General features: G+C 41.0%; 1 protein-coding gene across 1 annotated transcript in view; it reads right to left on the bottom strand.

The window, feature by feature from the left end:
* The window catches only part of bcas3 (BCAS3 microtubule associated cell migration factor), a 988,864-nt gene that overhangs the window by 940,491 nt on the left and 23,920 nt on the right, over window positions 1-24,453 (bottom strand). Inside the window, exons 6-7 of the mRNA XM_055166948.1 lie at window positions 13,253-13,334; window positions 4,471-4,543 (exon numbers count right to left, since the gene is read on the bottom strand). Coding sequence (XP_055022923.1) covers window positions 4,471-4,543; window positions 13,253-13,334 — 155 coding nt within the window. The remainder of the gene's footprint in view (window positions 1-4,470; window positions 4,544-13,252; window positions 13,335-24,453) is intronic.

Here is a 24,453-nt window from a genome sequence, read left to right as displayed (position 1 = left end):
CATTTCTTCATTATTTGTCTCCAAAACCAAAATGAAAAAAGAGATAATGTATAACGGACGTTTTCCGTTTCTGTGACTTAAACTGTGATGCTGGACTAAACCAGGACTCCTGGTCTGGTCCCGATCTCGGTCCCGGTCCCGGTCTCGGTCCCGGTCTCGGTCCCGGTCTGGTCCCAGTTTCAGTCCCGATCTCAATCACGGCCTGGTCCTGGTCTGGTCCCGGCTTCAGTCCCGGTCTCAGTCCCGGTCTCAGTCCCAGGTCTCAGTCCCGGTCTCAGTCCCGGCCTCAGTCCCGGTCTCAGTCCCGGTCTCAGTCCTGGTCTCAGTCCGGTCCAGTCCTGGTCTCAGTCCTGGTCTCAGTCCTGGTCTCAGTCCTGGTCTCAGTCCTGGTCTCAGTCCCGGTCTCAGTCCTGGTCTCAGTCCTGGCTCTGTTCCCAGTGTCAGTCCCGGTCTCAGTCCCGGTCTCAGTCCCAGTCCCGGTCTCAGTCCCGGTCAGTCCCGGCCTCAGTCCCGGTCTCAGTCCAGTCCTCTCAGTCCTGGTCTCAGTCCCGGTCTCAGTCCCGGTCTCAGTCCCGGTCTCAGTCCTGGTCTCAGTCCCGGTCTCAGTCCCGGTCTCAGTCCCGGTCTCAGTCTTGATCCCGGTCTCAGTCTGGTCGGACCTTTTTCAGTCCTGGTTCAGTCCGGCATCACAGTTTAAAGTCAAGAAAACGGGAACGTTATCTGATTTTTCCATTCTTCATTTAAACACAAAATTGAAAACAGAAATACAAATCATTATCCGCTTTTTTCATTTTGGTTTCAGAGACAAATAATGAAGAAATAGTTGTTTTTTCATTTTCTTATTTTTGGTTTTATATTGAAAAAACGAATGAACGAATGATACACGGATTGGGCTGGGTCGCATTTGAAAAAAAATCAGATCTGAGTCATTCAGACTGTCATTAAAAGATCAGATACAGGTCTCTGGGGGTGAATAAAAAATCAGATTTGGGTCACTTCAGGCTACAGTCTGAACGCAGACCTAATCTCAAGATCATTATACAGTATATTTCACTAATATTTTAGCCCTCAAACTCTTATTTATTCTTGCATTTCTTTAAAAACAGCCTTGCTTTCGTTTGTTACAAAATCAAGTAGACCAAGCGTACGTCTTCACACTGCGGTATCGTCGAGTAAACCAACGCCACGTATCAGTATCGGAAAAATCCCCAAAAAATAGTATTGGAAAAACACTAAATCTTGCCTGTACCTGCCCTGTAATCTTCCCCCGTGACCTGGCAACACCGAGACTCACTACGACACCATAAAACATCCAGAAGTCCCAGAATAACCACATATGTAATCCCGCGTCTTTGTTTGTACTTTGTTTTTTAGGAGGGACAGGTGCCTCTCGTGATCCGACCAGAGCTCCGCTAAACTCTGTGACTCAGGGGTTAGTCAGTGTAGATCACAGCTTGTATACAGCGCACGCATGACAAGACTTAAAAACCCCGAGTCGGAGTTTAAAGCTTTGATCTCGCTTATTATTAACAGCGGATCAGATCCAGATGTTGAATTTGTGACATGAAAAAGACCAAACACCAGTCACTCACGGACGTTTTCTGGACAGTTTTATCATGAGAAAGGATCGTTCAGACTTTAAGGGCCTGTCAAAATCACGAGTTCTTTTTACACAATATAACATTTCGGATTATATGAAATCTTAAAATGATTTCTGCTGACATTAAAGGGCCCGTATTAATCTATTTTCTAATCTAGGTTATAAATGTTTCCTTGTCACAAACAGACTTGGAGTTGTGTTTTGTTTCATTCACACATGTTTAACACACAAACCCTGCACATTTAGGCTTATTTAGGTTCTTCTCCTAAACGGAAATACACTGTTCCAACTTGTGATGTCATCTGGTAATACAGGAAGTGCTCCAAAGTGTCGTCACACACACCTGCACTTGAATCATTTGGATAATTTCAGTCCTGGAATTGCCGATCTCTACTGAACTAAAAAGAAAAAAGGAGCTGCTAACTTAAAAAAAAAACCAAAAAAAAACTACCACTTCATGACATCACAAGTTGGAACAGAGCAATAATGTTGTCACCTCAAAAACAAATCTGGAGTTGTGTTTTGTTTCATTCACACATGTTCGAGTAATCCTTTGTCTTCATCAGAGGCGGGGGCTTGGAAGTCGTGACTTGGACTCGAGTCAGACTTGAGTCACTAATTGTAGGACTCGAGACTTGACTTGATAAAATGGACTAAGACTCGGGGCTCGACTTGGACCTGAAGGTCAATGACGTGGGACTTGGACTTGAGGAGACTCGAGAAGCACTTTTAAATCTGAATTCTTTCCATTCTGGCTGTAATGAATCACCCCAACATCTTTCCAAGACATTTAAAAAGGAAAAAAGAACATTTCTACTACTCTTACACACGCTACAAATACTCATGTATAAATATACTATGACTTTATAAGTACAGTTTATCTTAAAAATTATATAAACTGCTAAAATCTAAGCTATATTTGGTATTTTGGTTTAAAGACTTGAAATGACTTGAAGTTCAAAGCAGACGACTTGGACTTGACTTGGATTTATGGACCAGTGACTCGAGACTCGACTTGGACTTGCCTGTATTTGACTTGGGACTTGACTGGGACTTGAGGCCTGTGACTTGAGAAGACTTGAGAAGCACTTTTAAATCTGGATTCATTTTATTCTGACTGTAATGATTCACTCTAAGATCTTGTCAAAACATTTAAAAAGTAAAAAAAAAAATGCATTTACAACTCTTATTTACTCTATAAATGTTCATATATAAATATAGTATGACTTTATAAGGTCAGTTTATCTTAAAAGTCGAATAAATTGCAATTGACTTGGACTTATGGGGCAGTGACTCAAGACTCGACTTGGACTTGCTTGTGTTTGACTTAGGACTTGACTCGGACTTGAGGTCAAAGACTTGAGACTTGCAAAACGACGACTTGGTCCCACCTCTGGTCTCCATCACCAAAGCTCAAAATTCTCCGTTCCATCTTGTGATGTCATATAGTTGTAGTTTTCAAGTTCACTGCTTCTTTTACCTTTTGTTTAGCAGATGAGCCAGACCCCGGGATGTAAAAATGGCCGATCATTCAAGTCAATGGGCCGAGCTCAGAGGCGCATGTCTCCATATTAGCCTCGTCCAGTGAGGTTCTTCCTGTGGCTGTGGGCTGATAGAGCATGTGCAGCAACGTCTTTTGTCACACGGGCACACGCCAACTGATCGATGGCTTTGACCGATGAGAGCGAGGAGCCAGAGCAGTTTTTAAGACAACAGAAGGATTTTGAGCTGAGAAAAAGTTTATGATCTAAAAATAGGAAAAGATCACCACAAAATCCAACATTTTTAAAAGTTGTAGGTGCCCTGTCAGCCCCTGTCAGCCCCTGTCAGCCCCTGTCAGCCCCTGTCAGCACCTGTCAGCCCCTGTCAGCCGAACATGAGCAATTTGTTATTAAGTTGTGCTCTATGGGAAAAATCTCAGACCAGGAGATTTTTTTTTTTTTTGCTGTAGTACCAGCGAGTGTCACTACGCCAACGGGAGACAGACACAAGTAGCAACACCCTCCAGTTATTTTAATATAGACATGTCAAACTCAGGTCCGGGGGCCAAATTTGGCCCATGATATAATTATATTTGGCCCATGAGATCATATCAAATCTGTATTAGAGCTGCCCGCCAGCTACAGATAAACTATAGAGACATTATTTATTTAAAATGTTGTTATTATTTTATTTTGTGCTTGGTCTGGATTCAATGTTTAATCAAAACTATTATTAAACATTTATTTTAATAAGAAAAGGTTTAACATTACATATCTTGAAAGAAGAGAAAAAATGCAGATGTTGTTGAAATTTTTCAATAAATATTAAGTTTGGCCCACGACTCAGTTCCAGTTTTTAATTTTGGCCTCTGTGAATTTGAGTTTGACACCCCTGTTTTAATAGATCCACAAGTTAAGTGGCAACTCCAGCACTGAAATCATCCAAATGATTCTAATGAAGGTGTATGGAGTTTAAAAACACAGTGGCGCACTTCCTGTATTACAGCATTACATCACAAGGTGGAACAAAGTGTTTCCTGTTTCCGCTTACAGTAAATCTGCAGGGTTTGTGTGTTAAACATGTGTGAATGAAACAAAACACAACTCAACTCTAAGTCTGTTTGTGATGAGAAAACTACATTGTAACATGGATCAGAAAATAGTTTAATACAATATGGGCCCTTTAAATCACAAATCTAACGTGATAATTGTCAGAAAAAACATTTATTTTCATATTTTTTCCCCAAATGGATCAGCCCTGATTAATCATCCATAATCACCTTTTGGTTCATTATCTAAAAAGGGCTTCTGACTGACAAACAACAATACCCACGAGGCCGTCTGTTTTCATAAATACGATTGATTATAAACCGATTTGGCTGCACTCACCCGGACGAGCCCGCGCTTTTGCACACCCCGAGCAGAGGTCTTTTGTCGGAGAAACTGTCCGTCTTCACCGGGCCTGGAGACGAAACACAGAAGAGAGGAATAATGACATTTTAAAAAAAAAACACAAAGAGGGCCTTTCTGTTAGATACATACACTCAGACCACACACTGCACCGCCGCGACAGGAAATGGCCTGATTCGATTACTACTGCTGCTATGGAACTTGGTTATGCTTTGAAGAACAATTTGGAGTTTTGCACAGAGGTTTGCACAATACGTCGCGAAATTACAGTCGTTGAAATATAAGATGATATAAAATCCATATTGCGAGAAGAGGCTGTCCTAGTTTGATCCCCGCGCGATGCCAGAGGAGTCCTAATGTCGTTTGGGTTTGGTACTGTTATACTTAGTGCTGTTCTGATACCATTTTTTGGGGGGGATTTGATTCGATACCGATACTTGGCCTTGGTGTAATCGCTATAGGATGTAACAATAACTGAAATATCGTGATATCGTATCGTCAGAGTTCTCACAATAATATCGTGGACCATCACAATCAGTGTTGGGGAGTAACAGATTACATGTACCGGAGTTATGTAATCAGAGTACAAATTATGAGTAACTGTATTCAGTTACAGTTACTGTTTGAGTAATTGACTGAGTGGTAATTGGATTACAGTTACTTTGTTGAAATAAATGGATTACACAGCGGTATTTTCCTGTTTTCACATTTTGGGCTAAACCAGGACTAAAACCAGATCTAAACCAGGTTTAAACCAGGTTTAAACCAGGACTAAACCAGGTCTAAACCAGGTCTAAAACCAGGTCTAAACCAGGTCTAAACCAGGACTAAACCAGGTCTAAACCAGGTCTAAACCAGGTCTAAAACCAGGTCTAAAACCAGGTCTAAAACCAGGTCTAAACTACAACTAAACCAGGTCTAAACCAGGACTAAACCAGGACTAAACCAGGACTAAACCAAGGACTAAACCAGGACTAAACCAGGACTAAACCAGGTCTAAACTACAACTAAACCAGGTCTAAAACCAGGACTAAACCAGGTCTAAACTACAACTAAACCAGGTCTAAACCAGGACTAAACCAGGTCTAAACCAGGTCTAAACCAGGTCTAAACTACAACTAAACCAGGTCTAAACCAGGACTAAACCAGGTCTAAAACCAGGACTAAACTAGGACTAAACCAGGTCTAGGTCTAAACCAGGACTAAACCAGGACTAAACCAGGACTAAAACCACGTCTAAACTACAACTAAACCAGATCTAAACCAGGACTAAACCAGGTCTAAAACCAGGACTAAACTAGGACTAAACCAGGTCTAAACTACAACTAAACCAGGATCTAAACCAGGACTAAACCAGGTCTAAAACCAGGTCTAAACTACAACTAAACCAGATCTAAACCAGGACTAAACCAGGTCTAAAACCAGGTCTAAACTACAACTAAACCAGATCTAAACCAGGACTAAACCAGGTCTAAAACCAGGTCTAAACTACAACTAAACCAGGTAAAATTATTCTGCACTTGGCACATTCATGACTAACGTGTGAGTCAGTATAGTCAAATTTTCTTTGTGTTTTGGGCCTTTTTAAGCAGCTTTTCTATATTTAACTAAAACAAATGACAGTTTATGCCTCTATTTACTGTTGGCAGGGATAAAATTGGTCAAAAATAGAGACACCTGAGACATTTCTTGGATAAATCAGTGGTTTTGTATAAATCTGCAGGGACAGGGGACACAGGGCTCAAAACTCGGACTGTCCCAGGTAAAAAGAGACGTCTGGTCACTCTCGGGTATCGGTATCGGAACAACCCAAGTTATAGTGTTGGTTTAGTAGCATTTTAGTCATAATTTTGCGGTGTGAAGTGTGAACGTAGCTAAATGCCAAGGTTTTCATTTGATAGAGGTTTTGTTTTCAGTTTATTAAATAACTCAAAAAAATATGCAGTTTTGTTTTTGTCATTATCTTCTTAAATAAAAGTGCACTGCGGAACTTTTCTCATGGAGGCTCTGTCACCTGCTTGTTTCTATGGATATGCCATTGCTCTGTTTGAAATGTTCCACAGTGTGACTTTAAACAGCTCTACTTTACATTTATTCAATTACAGGTGGTTTTAAAGCTTAAAAACGCCTAGAAAAACAGACATTCTGACTGTGAGCGGGGTCGCCTCTCCACAGATCTGACCCGTAACTTGGTCTGGTTTGGTGTCCATAAAGACAGAAAGGTTTATCACCATTCCAGACAAAGAAATAACATCTCCAAGGAGAAAATAATTTAACAGACTCTTCACAAGAAATGCCACAAAATACATCTTTAGGTCCTCGTTTTGCAGAATTTTGTTCCTTTTGTTAGTCTTTGTTAAGTTTTTACACAAATACACATTACAAACCATTTTAGTTACTTTAAAAAAAATCACAAAATTAATAATCTTCTAATCCAACGCAGCCTAGTTTTGTTCATGAATTTATACAAAGTGAAACAGGACCAAACCAAGTCTACATCAAGACTAAATGGGCTCAAACCAGGACTAAAACCCTCAAAATAAAACACAACGTAGAACTCCCCACGCCGTTTCATAAATAAATCATAAAACAGGATATAAATAATTAGATCTGGGCTATAGTCTGGAACAATAAAGGCTTCAGTGCGACGAGGGCCGATGCTAATGACGTCCAACCTGCCTGACCTCTGCGGGAAAGAACCGGGCCCACTGGATTACAGGCACTTCTGTTACTTCAATGGAGAACTGTCACCGCCCAGGCCAGCGGAAGAGAACGCATTTTGGGGCCATCGGAAGTCCACAAGTTCACGCAGGGGGTACAGAAGGAAATATATGAATTTATTTAACATATCTGCTTCTGTATTCTTGGAAAAAACACATTTGAATTACAATCTGTGTGTGTTCTGGAGTCCATTTTTAGACACTTTTGGGACAATTGGTCTTTTAATGGTCGATCGCAGAAAAACAGTTGCCACGTTTACATGAGAGCTTTAATTCCTAATAAAAAATGATTTAACCCTTTCACGGCGTATTTAAAAAAAAAGGTTTTGTGTGTGTTTTTGCCTTTACGCAGATGGTAAATTAAGTTGAGATGATTAAAAATATATATAAATAGAAGTGTGAGTATGTTGCAAATTTGCGTCAACTAGAAAGAAGTGCTCGCCAAAGTTTCCTAGGAAGGTCTTGCATAAGTACGAACCGGCATTGGGGGAATGCAGCAGATATTCCGGTTTATATCTTAATCCAAAACAGTTTGTTGCATATTTGAGACAGTCGGTGTTAAAGGTTGTATAGAAGATTTTCCAAGGAAAGAGAAAAGCAGCGACTGTTTGTCCTTTTTCAAATATCACGATATGCTCCCTTTCCCTTTCTCTTCTTGTTTCAGCGACGTCAGAAACAGACTCTTTTTTTTTTTGCGGTGAACTGGTCGTGAATTCTTGTCTGCCCTTACAACAAACTTTGTGCAAACTGAGAGGAAGCTACAGTTCGAAAAAGACGCTAAGAACCGAACTGTGTTGGTTGAGTAAACAGAATCAGTGCGTGAGAGGCGAATATAAACCACGCAATCCCAGCGCTAGAAACATAGGGAGTCTGATTGACAACCCAAAAGCCAATACATGCATCAAGAATCTCTGACTTCTGGGCATTGCGCAGTGCACACTGGGAAGGATTTTCCGAAAAAGTGAGCATCAAACCGTCATGTTGGATTTTACAGTGGGATGCGTCTATTCACAAAGTCGATCTTTTCTAGTCTTTTGAACCATATCACTTTTGTTTCTGGTTCTGATATTGTCATATTTTAGTTTTGGGATTCGGACATCGTTAATTGCGTGGCTGTTGGATCCTAAAAGCGGAAAACGGCTCGAGAAATTTGTTTGCGAACTCCATAAATGCAAAAGGGAATCAGATGTGTGTGACTGTAAACCTCTGTTCAAACTGTTTCTCTTCCGAACTGAATTGAAAAATAGTGAAAGGTGAAGGCGATGGGCAGGATTGATCCACAGGAAGAAACAAAAAGGAAACATCTGACTGTCTAAATCATCCCGAGTTTGCAGTGAACATTTTGTATGTGGAGCGACAACAAAGCAGGATCCCGTTTGTGAAGCGAGAGGAGCAGAAGACAAACAGACTGAGCTGCACTTTCTTGTTCTTGTGGTTTTACAGCAACATCACGTCTCGGTCTCATTGCAGTGGAAGGTGTTTCTTGGTGAACAGTTGGTGCTTTTCACTTTAGTGTTGACTTTTTAAATTCGTAGCCAAGGCTGAGTGAGGGATCGGGATTTTGCTAAACACTTAATTCCTAATGAAAATGATTATTCGGAATTAAACTTAATTCAGAAGTAAGTGGGTGGTTTATTCAGGTTTTAAAGTTCAGTTAATTTATTCCTTGATTATGTAAATGTTTATTCTTCTTAAAAATAATTCAGTGCATGCTCGCTGGGTCGCCCTTCTGATGAGACTTTCCTCCACGTCTCTTTGGATTTGTGAGCGGGATGTGGGAGTGGGCTGAGGTAGAGCAGCCTCACGCTCACTTTGTCTTCTTCCTCTCTTCTCCGACGCTCTTCCCTTCTCCTCCTCGGCCGACAGACGTCAAGCGTGATGAGACAATTCTCCAGCCGCTGCTTCGCAATTATCATCGGAACCACCGGGGGAAAAGTTTGGATCGCGTTTGTGTCCGTGGAGTAACGACAAACCGAGACGACAGAAAAGCCGTCAGCAGCTGAAGTGTTTGTTTTCTTCGACTAAATTCGTTTGTGTCTCTGTCCAATCAGAACCTTCCCCACCCCCAGACGCTGAGCCCGATTAAATAAAAACGATTTATCGAGTTTTCCGTGTAAACCTCAATTTGGAATTAATATTTCCACGTAAACAATTCAGAAGAAACAATTCGGAATTAAAAATCACCACATAAACGTGGCCATTGTAACTTCCCAGACTGAAATCACTATTGATGCTTTGCAGTGCCATTACGCTGGGGGGTAGTGCATGTATGTCTATGGCAGAATGTTCAGCAGTCGCCATGGTAAAAAGCCCTTCTGGGACTGGTGTTGCGAATTACAGTTTATAAACACTGCCGTACCCGCACCGGATTACTGAATTGTTCATGTACGTTTGTGTATCTGTTCCTGTTCAAATAAACAACACAGAAATAAACAGTGACACAATCTACACATTTTAGCAAAAACAGACAAGTTTTTGCGTTTTAGTCTTATATATCTCACTTATACAACACATTTTCAATAGTCTGTAATGAATACAAACGTTCACGGTCCTTTTTTAGGTGTTCTATTTTCAACAAATGTTATTTTAGAAGGACTTTTTTAACACCACAAATCAGATCACCTGTTGTAGTTCCAGCTCAATGTCCGTTCTTTAAGGTCAGATTGTGTTAAAGGTGCACTGTGTAACTTTTCCAGTGGAGCGTCCGTGGTTTGAGGTGGTTGGTGTTAATAAAATTGTGAAACGTGTGCGTAACAAAGGAAAACTGTCCTGCACTCGGCCCATTCGTGACTAACGTGTGAGTCAGTTTAGTCACATTTTCTTCGTGTTTTGGTCATTTTTTTTAAGCAGCTGTTCTGAATTTAACCCAAACAAATGTCAACATACGCCTCTCTTTACTGGTGGCAGGGATCAAATTGGTCCAAAAAAAAGAGACACCTGGGACATTTCAATAGCAAAATCGTGATATCGTATCGTCAAAAGTCTCTCAATAATATCGTGGGCCATCACGATATATCGAATCTCAAGTTAAGAATGTCAAGTCTTTGCTTAAATTAAGAGTTATGGTGCAGCAACAGCTAAAAAAAACAAAGGGAACTACATCAACCATGATCCTTTGCTCCGTTTTGAAGCAAACTACATGAAGAAATAACAGTTCTAAGCACTTTTAAATCTTAGTTCTTTAAATTAAGTCTTGTCAAGGCATTTAAAGAGGAAAAAGTCACATATTCACCATTTTGTTACCCTAAAAATATCGCAGTATCGTTTAGGTTTTGTATAAATCTGCTGGCACTGGGGACACAGGGTTCAAAACTGGGACTGTCCCAGGTAAATAGGAACATCTGGTCACCTTATTTATGGATACCAGAGGTGGGACCAAGTCATCAAGTCCGAGTCAAGTCCCAAGTCAAACACAGGCAAGTCCAAGTCAAGACTCAAGTCACTGGCCCATAAATCCAAGTAAAGTCCAAGTCGTCTGCTTTGAGCTTCAAGTCATTTCAAGTCTTGAAACCAAAGTACCAAATATAGTGTCGATTTTGGCAATTTATATGAATTTTAAACTAAATTGTACTTATAAAGTCATAGTATAATTATATATGAGTATTTATACAGTATATAAGAGTTGCAGACAAGCAAATTTTTCATTTTTAAATGTCTTGACAAGATCTTAGAGTGAATCATTACAGTCAGAATAAAACAAATCCAGATTTAAAAGAGCTTCTCAAGTCTTCTCAGGTTACAGATCTCAAGTCCAAATCAAGTCCCTAGTCTTAGACCATTTTATCAAATCAAGTCTCAAGTCCTAAAAATAGTGACTCAAGTTTGACTCGAGTCCAAGTCCTGACTTGCGAGTCTCCACCTCAGATGGAGACCAAACCAGACCAAGTTGCAGGACCAGGTTATCCCCAGGTTTGACTAGCCCAAACTGAAGACTTTTTAAAGACCTTTTTAAGACCACTTAAATGAAAATTAAGACCAACAACACACCCATTATGCGGGCGAAAAAAAAAACAAAAAACAAAAACCAAAGTATACAAAAAAATAGGCTAATGAAATTTAAGACCTTTGTGAAAAAATAAGACTTGGACAACATAATTTAAGACTTTTTAAGGCCTTAATTTAGGAAGATGAAATTTAAGACCTTTTTAAGACTTTTAAGACCCCGTGGTAACCCTGAGGTCAGATCAGTGGAGAACCGAATCTGCTCACAGTCAGAATGTCTATTTTTCTAGGTGTTTTTTCGCTATAAAACCACGTGTGATTGAATAAACGTAAAGTAGAGCTGTTTGATGTCGCACTGTGGAACATTCCGGACAGTCCAACTTGAGTATCAGAGCTTCTAACAGAGCAGTGCTTCCAGTTAGCTTCACCGCCCCAGGGAATATTGACGAAATCAGCTGCACAGTATCACTCCTTGCCTCTTTTTTTTTGTTTTGGTATGAGACAAAATGGCCCCTCATGTGTCGGGGAAAGTCTGCCTCTGCTGCTTGTTAACGCGCTCAGCTTTCATCCACGTCCAGGCTGCTCCTCTCCCCAAATGTGTTCAGAGTTTGTGGTTGAAATATGCAGAGAGACCAGGCCAAAAACTAAACAAAACAGTGATTTCCGTGAGTGTTAAAAGCTGGAAAACAATGGGGGTAAATATGAAGTTTGTAGGATACCTGCAGTGAAACGACTGGAATAAATCGAATACAAATAAAGGTTTGACAGCGTTCTGTTATTATGACACACGTATTATGCAAAAGTGGGTGTTTTGGAGCTTTTTTGTCATGTTTTAATATAGTTCACTGATTAAAAACACATTTTATTGCAGTTTTTGGTTCATTAATCATGTTTAATAAAAAATTCCCTGGATTGTTGCGTCGCAGTTAGAGGCAGTTTTTAAAGAGGGGGTACAAAATAGACATTTTGAAGCTTCCCACCATCTTATAAAAAAAAAAACATGCTGAAAGTTGCTTTAGATGTCATCCATGCATGTTTCAGTAATTTAGTGATCTCTCCCGTGCCTTATTCGAACCTTCCTTATGGTTAGCTTTGTGCCATACAAACTGCCCACTGTCCAGACCCATTTAAACCCTATAATTAAAAACATATTTGGAGTTTTATTTCACATTCATGTGTCATTTATCATGTTTAATTGAAAATTCCCTGGATTGTTGCATCACAGGTAGAGGCCGTTTTGAAAGGGAGGGTACAAAATAGAGTTTTTGGCACTTCCCACTATGTTATAAAGCTGTTCCCTAGTCAAAAACGTGCTTGATGTTGTTTTATATGTCATCCTTGCATGTTTGAGTAATTTTGTGATCTCTCCTGGGCCCTATTCAAACCCTCCTTACTGTCCAGTCACATTTAAACCCTGTAATAAAGTACAACGAGATGTAATATTGTTCCTTCCTAAAAGAAAAACATATCTGGAGTTTTATTTCACTTTCATGTGTCGTTAATCATGTTTAATTGAAACTTCCCTGGATTGTTGCATCGTAGGTATAGGCAGTTTTTAAAGAGGGGGTACAAAATAGACATTTTGGAGCTTCCATCCATGTCATAAAGTTGTTCCCTCATCCAAAACATCCTAAAAAGTTGTTTTATATGTCATTCATGCATGTTTGAGTAATTTAGTGATCTCTCCCAGGCCCTATACGAACCGTCCTTACTGTCAATAAAGCACAGAGCAATAATATTGTTCCCTCATAAAAAAAAAAAATTTAAAAAAAACATATCTTGAGTTTTATTTCACTTTCATGTTTCATTAATCATGTTTAATTAAAAATTCCCTGGATTGTTGCGTCACAGGTAGAGGCAGTTTTTAAAGAGGGGGTAAAAAATAGACTTTTTGCAGCTTCCCACCATGTTATAAAGTTGTTCCCTCGTCAAAAAGGTGTTTGAAGGGTTTTTTTTTTTGAGTAATTTAGTGATCTCTCCCGGGCCCTACTTGAACCTTGCTTAGGTTATCTTTGTGCCATTTAAACTGCTCAATGTCCAGTCCCATTTAAACCCTGTAATAAAACACACAGAGTCGTATCGTGGCGTAAAATACTCACTGATATGAGGAGCAGGCAGGATACGCGCCGTTCTGACAGGACCATGACGAACCGAGAACAACTCCTGAGCTTCACCTGCCAACTAGAAATATAAACAAATTAGATAAAATACATCACATGACAAGGAAATTAAAGTAAAAGTGACAAAAAAAGTAAAAAATGTTAAAAAGTTGCGACATTTTTCATAGTTTGTCGATGTTATATTCTACTGACAAAATGAATTAATAACATTATGACATGATACTTTTTCTTTTAGAGGTGCACTGTGTAACTTTTCGTGTAGGGGTCCTTCTTGTTTCTATGGAGATGTCATTGCTCTGCTTTGAATGTTCCACAGTGTGACTTTAAACATCTCTACATTACATTTATTCAATTACAGGTGGTTTTACAGCTCAAAAATACCTAGAAAAACAAACATTTTGACTGTGAGCGGAGTCGCCTCTCCACAGATCTGACCTGTAACTTGGTCTGGTTTGGTCTCCATGAAGATAGAAAAATTTAAATACCATACTGTGGAACATTCCAGTAAGGCTGTGCAATTAATTGAATTTTGATCATGACTTCGATCTCCAAGCTCATATAATCGTGTTGAAACAATAACATTTATTTTGGGATATTTATTTATTTTTTAATATAGAGATTGTAGAACAGCTCGATATATAGTTTATTTTGGATACATTTAAGTTTGTCTAAGCCTTATTTCATGTTCAAGTATATTTTATTCTTTTTTTTTTTGGTTTGTTTTATACATCACAAACTGCTCTAAGGTTCATTATTTGTAGCTTATATTTATATTCAATTTGACAGTTTTGCATAAATTATCAATAACAAAGTGGGGTTTTGTTTTTTTTGTTTATTTTTTGTTGTTGTATTTTTTTTCCTTTGACAGAAATTGAATAAATTGTTGAATAAATGTAGCTTGATTCATCAGCCGGTTTCACTTTGTAGAAACTGTCTGATGAACCTCGCAGCATTAGGATTCGTTCACTCGACAGTAGGCGGGTACTTTTCTTTTATTTAACCAATCACTGCTATTTGGTCGTGACGTTCGTAATGCGCCGCTAACGGGACTAACTGGTATATTAAGCTTTTCCCAAATCCTGTCGGAAGAAGGACAATAACGTCTTTCCCCTTGATAAAATTCACCAAACATTCTCTTTGTTCCGGCTTTAAATCCTCGATCTCGGGAACTGTTGCCAACACAGAATATCTGGCCCTTCGCTGATTGGCTGGAGCCCGAACTCGCACTTCTGGGAGTTTTTGCGAACCGTCTAGTGTATTTTGATTCCTGACCTAGTCATTGGAGAGAAATGAAATTGACACCAGCCTGGCTAGAATAAATGCATCCTGTAACTAAAAAATAATCATTTGAATCATCATGATTTCAATACTGATAATGATTTTCTTCCGTAATCGAGCAGCTCTACTGTGAAACATTCCAGACAAAACAATAACATTTGAGGAAAAGCATTTGACGGACTCTCCACTAGAAAAGTTACACAATGAACCTTTAAGAGCCCCATAGAAAAGCAGAGTCCATAGTCGCATCATCTAAAATTCTCCTTCAAAATCTGAAAAGAACACGGACTAGACATCGGCATAACGAAATCTCACGTTGTTGCTCCTTGTATTATCATTCAGGTAAAAAGCACAGTTAGAAAAATTATGAAAAATAGGAATTACAGAAAATAAGTGGTACTCAAACTGCACAAATAGTATAAAAATAAAATTATTCATCTAGAAAGTACAAAAGAAGTGACTCATGACTGATAAGCTCTGAATAAAAAGTAAAATAACTATATACATATGGTTTGAGATTGTTGGTTTGGCTGATTGTTAGTACTTAGATGGGAGACCGCTGGGAATTGTTGTGTCCTTGAGCAAGGCACTTCACCCACCGTACCTCCAGTGTCTATGTAGTGTATGAACAAGAGTGAGTTTGTGAAAATAAATGAATCCAAAGCTAAACATCGATCTGACGGACTAAAACAAATAACATTAAACGCATTCTGAAAGTCAATTTAAAGTTACATAATGCACTTTTTAGGTTCAAATCTTCGTATAATCTGCTGTCAGTTTCTAAGTGCGCCGAAGGAGCGTAATGTGTGAGGATTCAAATCTGATCTGAGATTGTCGGAAAGTCTCGGAGGGTTCAGCTAAAGCAGAACCATGTGGAGATGTGAAGTGGTCTGAACTGTGGCATCATGGCGGTTTAAGTAACAGCCAAACCATAAAGAGCAGCCTCACTGGAGCTGGGGCAGTGCCACTTTCAGACTCCCTCAAGTCAAACTAAGCAAAATGCAACTTAAAGCCACAGTATGGAACTTCTGAGCTCAAAAATGGATTAAAATAAAATACGAAATAAAAGCTCGTTTCTTTTTTTTACATTTTTATTGCACTGAAAATTGTGGAAAACATGTGATCTTACGGTGAATAGTCTTGCATCTCCACAAACCTGACTCCTATTTCCATGCAAATGTAGTTCCTTTGGTTATAGCGTTCCACCGTATACCATAAAACTTATCCGTCTCCCTGGAGAATGTTCCGCAGTATGGTTTTAACATCCTATTTCCACGGTATCATCGGAGTAGCATTAATAACGCCTCGCTCTTATCTCCATTACAGGCCCCGACAAAGCCTCTCAAAGCCTCTCCACTTTGTCTTTATAAAAACACTCCTCACTCAATCAGAACTTTATTTGTGTAGCACTTTTCATACACACACGATGCAGCAAAGTGCTTCACATAAACATAAACACAAACATATTTAAAAATAGCTTTCAAAAATGTGTAGTTGATGGTGGTAAGATACGATTGCAGCCACATCTGCCCTGGGACAGAGTGACAGAGGTCAATCTGTCATCGCCTCCTCCGACCACAACCACACACACCACTTTCGTACAATGTGAGTGAAGTGTCTTGTTTAAGGACACAACAGAACTTGATCTAAGTGGGAATCAATCCACCGACCACAGAAATGCACAAAACATTTTGCACTTCGCTTTGTTTACAGACAGTAGATATTTTTTATAGAAAACAATTTGCATCGTCGGCAGTGATGCGGTCGCTGTATCGGACCGTTGCGGTGAAGAGGAGCTGAGCCAAAAGGCAAAGCTCTCGATTTACCGTCAGTCTACGTTCCTCACCTATGGTCATGAGCTCTGGGTAATGACCGAAAAGACTAGATCGCGGATACAAGCGGTCAAAATGACTTTCCTCTGCAGGGTGTCTGGGCGCTCCCTTAGAGACAGGGTGAGGAGCTCAGAGTAGAGCCGCTGCTCCTCCACATCGAGAGGAGCAGCTGAGGCCCGGGCATCTGAACCGGTGCCTCCTGGGTGCCTCCCTGGAGAGGTGTTCCAGGCATGACCCACTGGAAGGAGGCCCCGGGGAAGACCCAGGACACACTGGAGGGACTATGTTTCTGGGCTGGCCTGGGAACGCCTTGGGGTCCCACCGGAGGAGCTGGAGGAAGTGTCTGGGGTGAAGGAAGTTTGGGAGTCCCTGCTCAGACTGATGCTCAGACTGAAGCGGAAGAAAATGGATTGATGGAACAATTTGTAAACGCAAATTATAATGTGTAGTATATGTACGGTATGTAGTAATAAGATATTTTATTGCAAAGATTCTGTTAAAGAAAACAGTCACTTTTACCCTTTAGACACACTAGTGGTAATAGAAGGTTTGTAGTAACTTGTAGTAGCAGGAAGAGTTTGTTTTGTAGTTTGTGAAAAAATACTCAAAAATATCTTTCAAAAATTTGCAGTTGATGGTGGTAGCAGTATTAATAGTAGTAGTAGTAATAGTAGTAACAGTAATAGTAGTAGTAGTAGTAGTAGTAGTAGTAGTAGCAGTAGCAGTAGCAGCAGCAGTAGTACTGATAGTAGTAGTAGTAGCAACAGCAGCAGTAGTACTGATAGAAGTAGTAGTAGTAGTAGTAGTAGTAGTAGTAGTAGTAGTAGTAGTAGTAGCAGCAGCAGCAGTAGTACTGATAGTAGTAGTAGTAGTAGTAGCAGTAGCAGTAGTAGCAACAGCAGTAGTAGTACTGATAGAAGTAGGAGTAGTAATAGTAGTAATAGTAGCAGCAGCAGCAGCAGTAGTAGTAGTAATAGCAGTAGTAGCACTAGTAGTAGTAGTAGTAGTAATAGTAGTAATAGTAGTAGTAGTAGTAGTAGTAGTAGTAGTAATAGTAGTAATAGTAGTAATAGTAGTAGCAGTAGAAGTAGAAGTAGTAGCAGCAGCAGCAGCAGCAGCAGCAGCAGTAGTAGTAGTAATAGTAGTAGTAGTAGTAGTAGTAATAGTAGTAATAGTAGTAATAGTAGTAATAGTAGTAGCAGTAGAAGTAGAAGTAGCAGCAGCAATGACCAAAATGTATTTTTTTTTAAAAAATAAGCATTAATTTTTTTGTATCTCCAAAACCTAAATACATGGGCCCATTCTCTCAAACCAGCTTAAACACACATTTAGAGCTTAACAATAAAAGGCTACGACCATTATCAAAGCTTTTTATCTATATTTTTTAAATATTTAAATAAAAAAAAACACATTGTTAAAGTGCTCTAAAGTCCGTCCGCATGTGCATTTGCTGCTTCCGTATTAGGTCAGCGCTGTTGTTTCTAATGGCACTGTCGTAAGCGCGGCGTGGCCCACTTTCTCTGTCATTTTTCTAAGCGTTAAATAACCATAAAACCTGCATTATCACTATCACCCGGATCTCTAATCTATTTGTCTTAAGTCCTTAAACCCATCGGGGGGGATCATCTCTCTTTTGCGCAATTAGTAAGCTTCGCAAAGTGGCGGATTTAGGGCGTTTTTATTCGTATTGTATTTTTATTCTTACTCAAAGTGCTGTAGGATTAACACTCCGGCGGGTTACGCAAGCAAAGATCACATGGAGCCGTACATACGAGCAAATGGAGCGGGGGAATAATGGAATTTGCAGATTAGATAGAAACAGGAGAGGTGGTAGGTTAATGCGTGTGCTTTTGTGTTACAAGGCTAAAACATCCCAAGACTTGCCATTACATTAGTGGCGTGCGCAATATGGCAAATCGATCCGTGTGTGTGTGTTGTTTTGTGTTTTTCCCCTCCGCTCGAGCGCACGCATCATAATATTCATTTCATTTGCGGCCGGGTGCGCGCCGTTTCCGAGATGAGGAGTGTTTTAATCTGCAGATGTGGGGTTATAAGCTGCAAACGGAGCGAACGCGGAGGGTACGGGACATATGGGGCACGGAGGCGCGCGGGGCTGGACGGGGAAGGACTGGGATTTAACAGGTGTCTGGGCCGGTCTCTCTCGGCGGGCGGGCTTTAAAGTGACATCACGCTGGGGGTGTTTTACAGGTATCTCTACAGACTTTTTTCACAACCCTGCTTTGAGTTTGCCGAACTTACGGTTAATGCAAGAGCGTAGGTTTGCGTAGAGACGGTGGGGACATGTCACGACCAACATTTTGGGAAGACAAAAATAGTCCCTTTAACTTCTTAGGTTCTTTTTAAAGACAATGCAGTAAAGTGTGTTTACCTTGTTGACATGTTTCGGCTGCTAGCTGCAAGCCATCTTCAGAACTGTCACCGGTGTTGGCGGTGACGTGTCGTATATCAGCTGTTGTTACTTCCTGTGGGCGTGGTCAGACCTGATGGACCTGCAGGTCGCTCAGACTGACCACGCCTCCCGTCGCCCGGTGTCTCTGGAGGAGGGTGTCCCAGGTGTGTGAAAGGAGGAACGCTCCGTCATCACGGTTAATGCTGTCCGTGCCTCGCTTTCTGATTTCAATGGCCTCCTTGATCCAGCGTTTGAACTTGTTGTTTTCCGATCCAATGATCCGAGCCCCGTCCCGATCCATAATGTGGTTGTTCCTTTTACAGTGGTCTGATATGGCGGATTTTAGGTTTTCCTGTTCTGCTTTGTCTTTTTGTGTTCTGGTGAGTCTCCCTGACGTTTTCTTTCGCATTCCAAGGAAACGTCAGGGAGACTCACCAGAACACAAAAAGACCATCAGGCTGACCACGCCTACAGGAAGTAACAACAGCTGATATACGACACGTCACCACCAACACCGGTGACAGTTCTGAAGATGGCTTGCAGCTAGCAGCCGAAACATGTCAACAAGGTAAACACACTTTACTGCATTGTCTTTAAAAAGAACCTAAGAAGTTAAAGTATATAAGAAGACATAATGAACATCATTGGCTTAAAAATAGTCCCTACCAATATTTGCCATTTTATTTTGATAAACGAAAATATACATTTATTCCGATATTTTTCCAAACTCATTAGTATTAATTTAACATGTTTTAAACGTTCTGAGATTTATTCAGTGATACTGCAACCGTAAAAATGAATCACCGCGGTACTGAGTTCCACCGTGATCACCACACGTGACCAATGTGACCTGACCCAGAGTCCTGTACGGGTCAGTTTTTAGAGACCCGCACCTTCCCGGACCCATTAACATTCCACTCATTAACATTCGTGGCCATGATAACCCAGAACTAACCCAGGACAATAATGCAGCGGTTGTATTTTTTATTTTGAGAGTAAGAATTTTATAGGCTAATGTTATTTGTTATCTGGAATGTTTTTTTTTTCTGTTGTAAAAGAACCCAAAATGTTCATAAAAGTAAAAAAAAAGGAAAAAGTAAAGTGTTGAAATATTCAGCATAGTGTGGCTGTGTGTGTGAACAAGTGACTTATCAGCTGGTTTCATTATCAGAGACAACATAGGCAATTTTTATTTTTTTATTTTTTTTATATAGTCAGAAAATACAAAAGGAATTTAAATAACACCTTTCCTGTTCAGGAGTTTTATTTTCAACAAAAAGATGAGAGTGACTAACTGGTTTAGTCCTTGGTTTAGTTCCTGGCTTAGTTCCTGGTTTAGTCCCTGGTTCAGTCCTGGTTTAGTCCCCTGGTTTAGTCCAGTCCCTTTAGTCCCCCCGGTTTAGTCCCGGTTTAGTCCCCGGTTTAGTCCCCAGTTTAGTCCCCAGTTTAGTCCCCAGTTTAGTCCCCAGTTTAGTCCCCGGTTTAGTCCCCTGGTTTAGTCCCCAGTTTAGTCCCCAGTTTAGTCCCCAGTTTAGTCCCCAGTTTAGTCCCCAGTTTAGTCCCCTGGTTTAGTCCCCGGTTTAGTCCCTGGTTTAGTCCCTGGTTTAGTCCCTGGCTTAGTCCTTGTTTTAGCCCTTGTTTTAGTCCTTGTTTAGTCCTTGTTTAGTCCCAGGATAAGCCCTGAATTTTGAATGTATGCCCTAAAATAAAATGAAAAGAAATGAAATAAAATAAAATAAAACTGTAAATTGTGTTTTGTTTTTTAGTAAATTTTTGAGTAAAACATTGATTCAAACTGTTGACTTGTTCAGACAGAGTAGTGCTTTCAGTTAGCGTCACAGCCCCAATGTTGACGATATCAGCCGCAAAGTGTCAATAAAAAAAAAATTAAATTAAATTAAATAAAAAGACAATACATGAATGTAAAGCTCTGTTATATCAAAAGTGTCATGGACCATGTTCTCTTTTATTGTTGTTGTTGTTTAGTTGCAGCAGGTAAAATATAAACTACAAAGACCATGATGCTTTGCTCTTTCGGTGCAGCGACGTCGTCTTGAGTCTAACGTGGAGTGACAGCTTTTCTTGTCATTGGGCAGCATCAATATTTAAAAGAAAAACTGTGTCAACTCAACACAGCCCGGTCAGAGCATCTCCTAAAAGCACATCTACTCTATTAGTCCTGGTCTAGTCCTGGTCTAGTCCTGGTTTAGTCCTGGTTTAGTCCTGGTTTAGTCCTGGTTTAGTCCTGGTTTAGTCCTGGTTTAGTCCTGGTTTAGGGTTTAGTCCTGGTTTAGACCTGGTTTAATCTTGGTTTAGTCCTTGATTTAATCTTTGGTTTAGTCCTTGATTTAGTCCTTGGTTTAGTCCCTGGTTTAGACCTTGGTTTAGTCCTTGATTTAGTCCTTGGTTTAGTCCTTGGTTTAGTCCTTGATTTAGTCCTGATTTAGTCCCTGGTTTAGTCCTTGGTTTAGTCCTTGGTTTAGTCCTTTTTGGTTTAGTCCTTGATTTAGTCCTTGATTTAGTCCCTTGGTTTAGTCCCTTGATTTAGTCCTTGATTTAGTCCTTGGTTTAGTCCTTGTTTAGTCCTTGGTTTAGTCCTTGATTTAGTCCTTGATTTAGTCCTTGATTTAGTCCCTGGTTTAGTCCTTGGTTTAGTCCTGGTTTAGTCCCTTGGTTTAGTCCTTGGTTTAGTCCTTGGTTTAGTCCTTGTTTAGTCCTGGTTTAGTCCTGGTTTAGTCCCTGGTTTAGTCCTTGGTTTAGTCCTTGATTTAGTCCTTGATTTAGTCCTGATTTAGTCCCTGGTTTAGCCCTTGGTTTAGTCCTTGATTTAGTCCAGGTAGTCTTGGTCTAGTTCTGGGTTTAGTCCCTAAATTAGTCCTTGGTTTAGTCTCTGGTTTAGTCCTTGGTTTAATTCTGGGTTAGTCCCTTGGTTTAGTCTCCAATTTAGTTCTTGGTTTAGTCCTTGGGTTAGTCCCTAAATTAGTCCCTGGTTTAGTTCTGGTTTAGTCCCTGGTTTAGTCCCTGGTTTAGTCCCTGGTTTAATCCCTGGGTCAGTCCATGTAGTCCTTGTTTAGCCCTGGTTTTAGTCCTGGGTTCATTCCTGGTTTAGTCCTGGTTTAGTCCCTGGTTTAGTCCCTGGTTTAGTCCCTGGTTTAGTAGTCCCAGTCCTGGTTTAGTCAGTCCTGGTTTAGTCCTGGTTTAGTCTCTGGTTTAGAGTCCTGGTTTAGTCTGGTGGTTTAGTCCTGGTTTAGAGTTTAATCTTTGGTTTAGTCCTTGATTTAGTCCTTGATTTAGTCCTTGGTTTAGTCCTTTTAGGTTTAGTCCTGGTTTAGTCCTGGTTTAGTCCTAGGTTTAGTCCTGGTTTAGGTTTAGTCCTTGGTTTAGTCCTGGTTTAGTCCTGGTTTAGTCCTGGTTTAGTCCTGGTTTAGTCCTGGTTTAGTCCTGGTTTAGTCCCTGGACTTTGGGTTAAATATCTTAAAACAAAAAAACTGTAAATTATTTAGTTTTGTAAATTTTTTTTCTCTGAAATATCACCGTGGACTTGCTTCACAGAACGCCCATATAAAAACAAAAAAAATAAATAAATAAATAAAAGTAAAACCAGTTAAAATCAAACGTCGCCCCAACATTTCAAACACGCGACGTCTTTTTGATCCTAAACCGAAGCGACGTCTTCTCCTGCTTCACCAAACGCTCAGACCGGAGCCGCGAAAGCCCGACACAGACGACACGACCGAAGCTCTCACCGTGATCGCCGCGCCACGTCGGCCGCCATCAATATTTAAAACCCCACACCTCCAGTTATAATCCATTTTTCATCGCCTCTCTCTCGCCGAACCTGAGATTACGAATTCAAACACGGCCTCCTGAAACGCCGCTGTCACTTCCGCGCACTCCTCATCCGCGCCTCACGGTGTCTTGAAATCCTCCCCGAACAAAAAAAAAAAAAAAAAGGCGAGCGGCGAGTGTGTGAAAAAAAAAAAGCCGTGTTCTCGTGAATGCGGAGCGCCATTACCGGAGGTGTGAGCTGCGAGCGTGTCACAAACACGTCGGACACACTCGCGGCGCCGAGGGGGAAGCGCCGGGGAGCTTGTTTAAAACGCCGTGAGAAACGCGAGGCCCGAGCGCGGGGTAAATGTTTGAGCGAGAGACAAACAGAGCGGAGACGGCGCCGGGCGAGACGGTGGGAAAGACGGAAACGCACGATACACGGGGATGAGGTGGGATGGAGCGTTTCCAAAAAGTCTTGGTTTAGTCCTGGTTTAGTTCCTGGTTTAGTCCCTGGTTTAGTTCCTGGTTTAGTCCCTGGTTTAGTCCGTTGTTGAGTCCCTGATTTAGTCTTTGATTTAGTCCCGGTTTAGTCCATTGTTGAGTCCTTGGTTTAGTCCCTGGTTTAGTCCCTGTTTAGTCCCTGGTCCCCTGGTCTGTCCTGGTCTAGTCCTGGTTTAGTCCCTGGTTTAGTCCCTGGTTTAGTCCATTGTTGAGTCCCTGATTTAGTCTTTGATTTAGTCCCGGTTTAGTCCATTGTTGAGTCCTTGGTTTAGTCCCTGGTTTAGTCCCTGGTCTAGTCCCTGGTCTAGTCCCTGGTTTAGTCCCTGGTTTAGTCCCTGGTTTAGTCCCTGGTCTAGTCCCTGGTTTAGTTCCTGGTTTAGTCCCTGGTTTAGTCCGTTGTTGAGTCCCTGATTTAGTCTTTGATTTAGTCTTTGATTTAGTCCCGGTTTAGTCCATTGTTGAGTCCTGGTTTAGTCTCGTCTGGTCCTCTCTGGTCTCGTCCCTGGTCTCGTCCTGGTCTCGTCCCTGGTCTAGTCCCTGGTCTAGTCCCTGGTCTAGTCCCTGGTCTAGTCCCTGGTTTAGTCCCTTTTTTAGTTCCTGGTTTAGTCCCTGGTTTAGTCCGTTGTTGAGTCTCTGATTTAGTCTTTGATTTAGTCCCGGTTTAGTCCATTGTTGAGTCCTTGGTTTAGTCCCTGGTCTCGTCCCTGGTCTCGTCCCTGGTCTCGTCCCTGGTTTAGTCCCTGGTTTAGTCCCTGGTTTAGTCCCTGGTCTAGTCCCTGATTTAGTCCGTTGTTGAGTCCCTGATTTAGTCTTTGATTTAGTCCCGGTTTAGTCCATTGTTGAGTCCCTGGTCTAGTCCCTGGTCTAGTCCCTGGTCTAGTCCCTGGTCTCGTCTCTGGTCTCGTCCCTGGTCTCGTCCTGGTCTGTCGGTCTCGTCCTGGTCTCGTCCCTGGTCTCGTCCCTGGTCTCGTCCCTGGTCTCTCCCTGGTCTAGTCCCTGGTTTCCCTGGTTTAGTTCTGGTTTAGTCCTGTTTAGTTTAGTCCCTGATTTAGTCTTTGATTTAGTCCTTTAGTCCGTTGTTGAGTCCTTGGTTTAGTCCCTGGATTAGTCCCTGGTTTAGTCCCTGGTTTAGTCCCTGGTTTAGTCCCTGTTTGTCCTGAGTCCCTGATTTAGTCTTTGATTTAGTCCCGGTTTAGTCCATGTTGAGTCCTTGGTTTAGTCCCTGTTTAGTCCCTGTTAGTCCCTGGTCTGTCCCTGGTTAGTCCCTGGTTTAGTCCCTGGTTTAGTCCCTGGTCTAGTCCCTGTCATCCTGATTGTCCGTTGTTGAGTCCCTGATTTAGTCTTTGATTTAGTCCCGTTTAGTCCATTGTTGAGTCCTTGGTCTAGTC

This window comes from Boleophthalmus pectinirostris, unplaced genomic scaffold, assembly GCF_026225935.1.
Source record: "Boleophthalmus pectinirostris isolate CB_2022bp ecotype Guang Dong unplaced genomic scaffold, ASM2622593v1 HiC_scaffold_9, whole genome shotgun sequence".
NCBI classification, from domain to species: Eukaryota; Metazoa; Chordata; class Actinopteri; order Gobiiformes; family Gobiidae; genus Boleophthalmus; species Boleophthalmus pectinirostris.
Note: the sequence above shows the minus strand (reverse complement) of the source record. Positions and strands in the feature narration are given on the sequence as shown.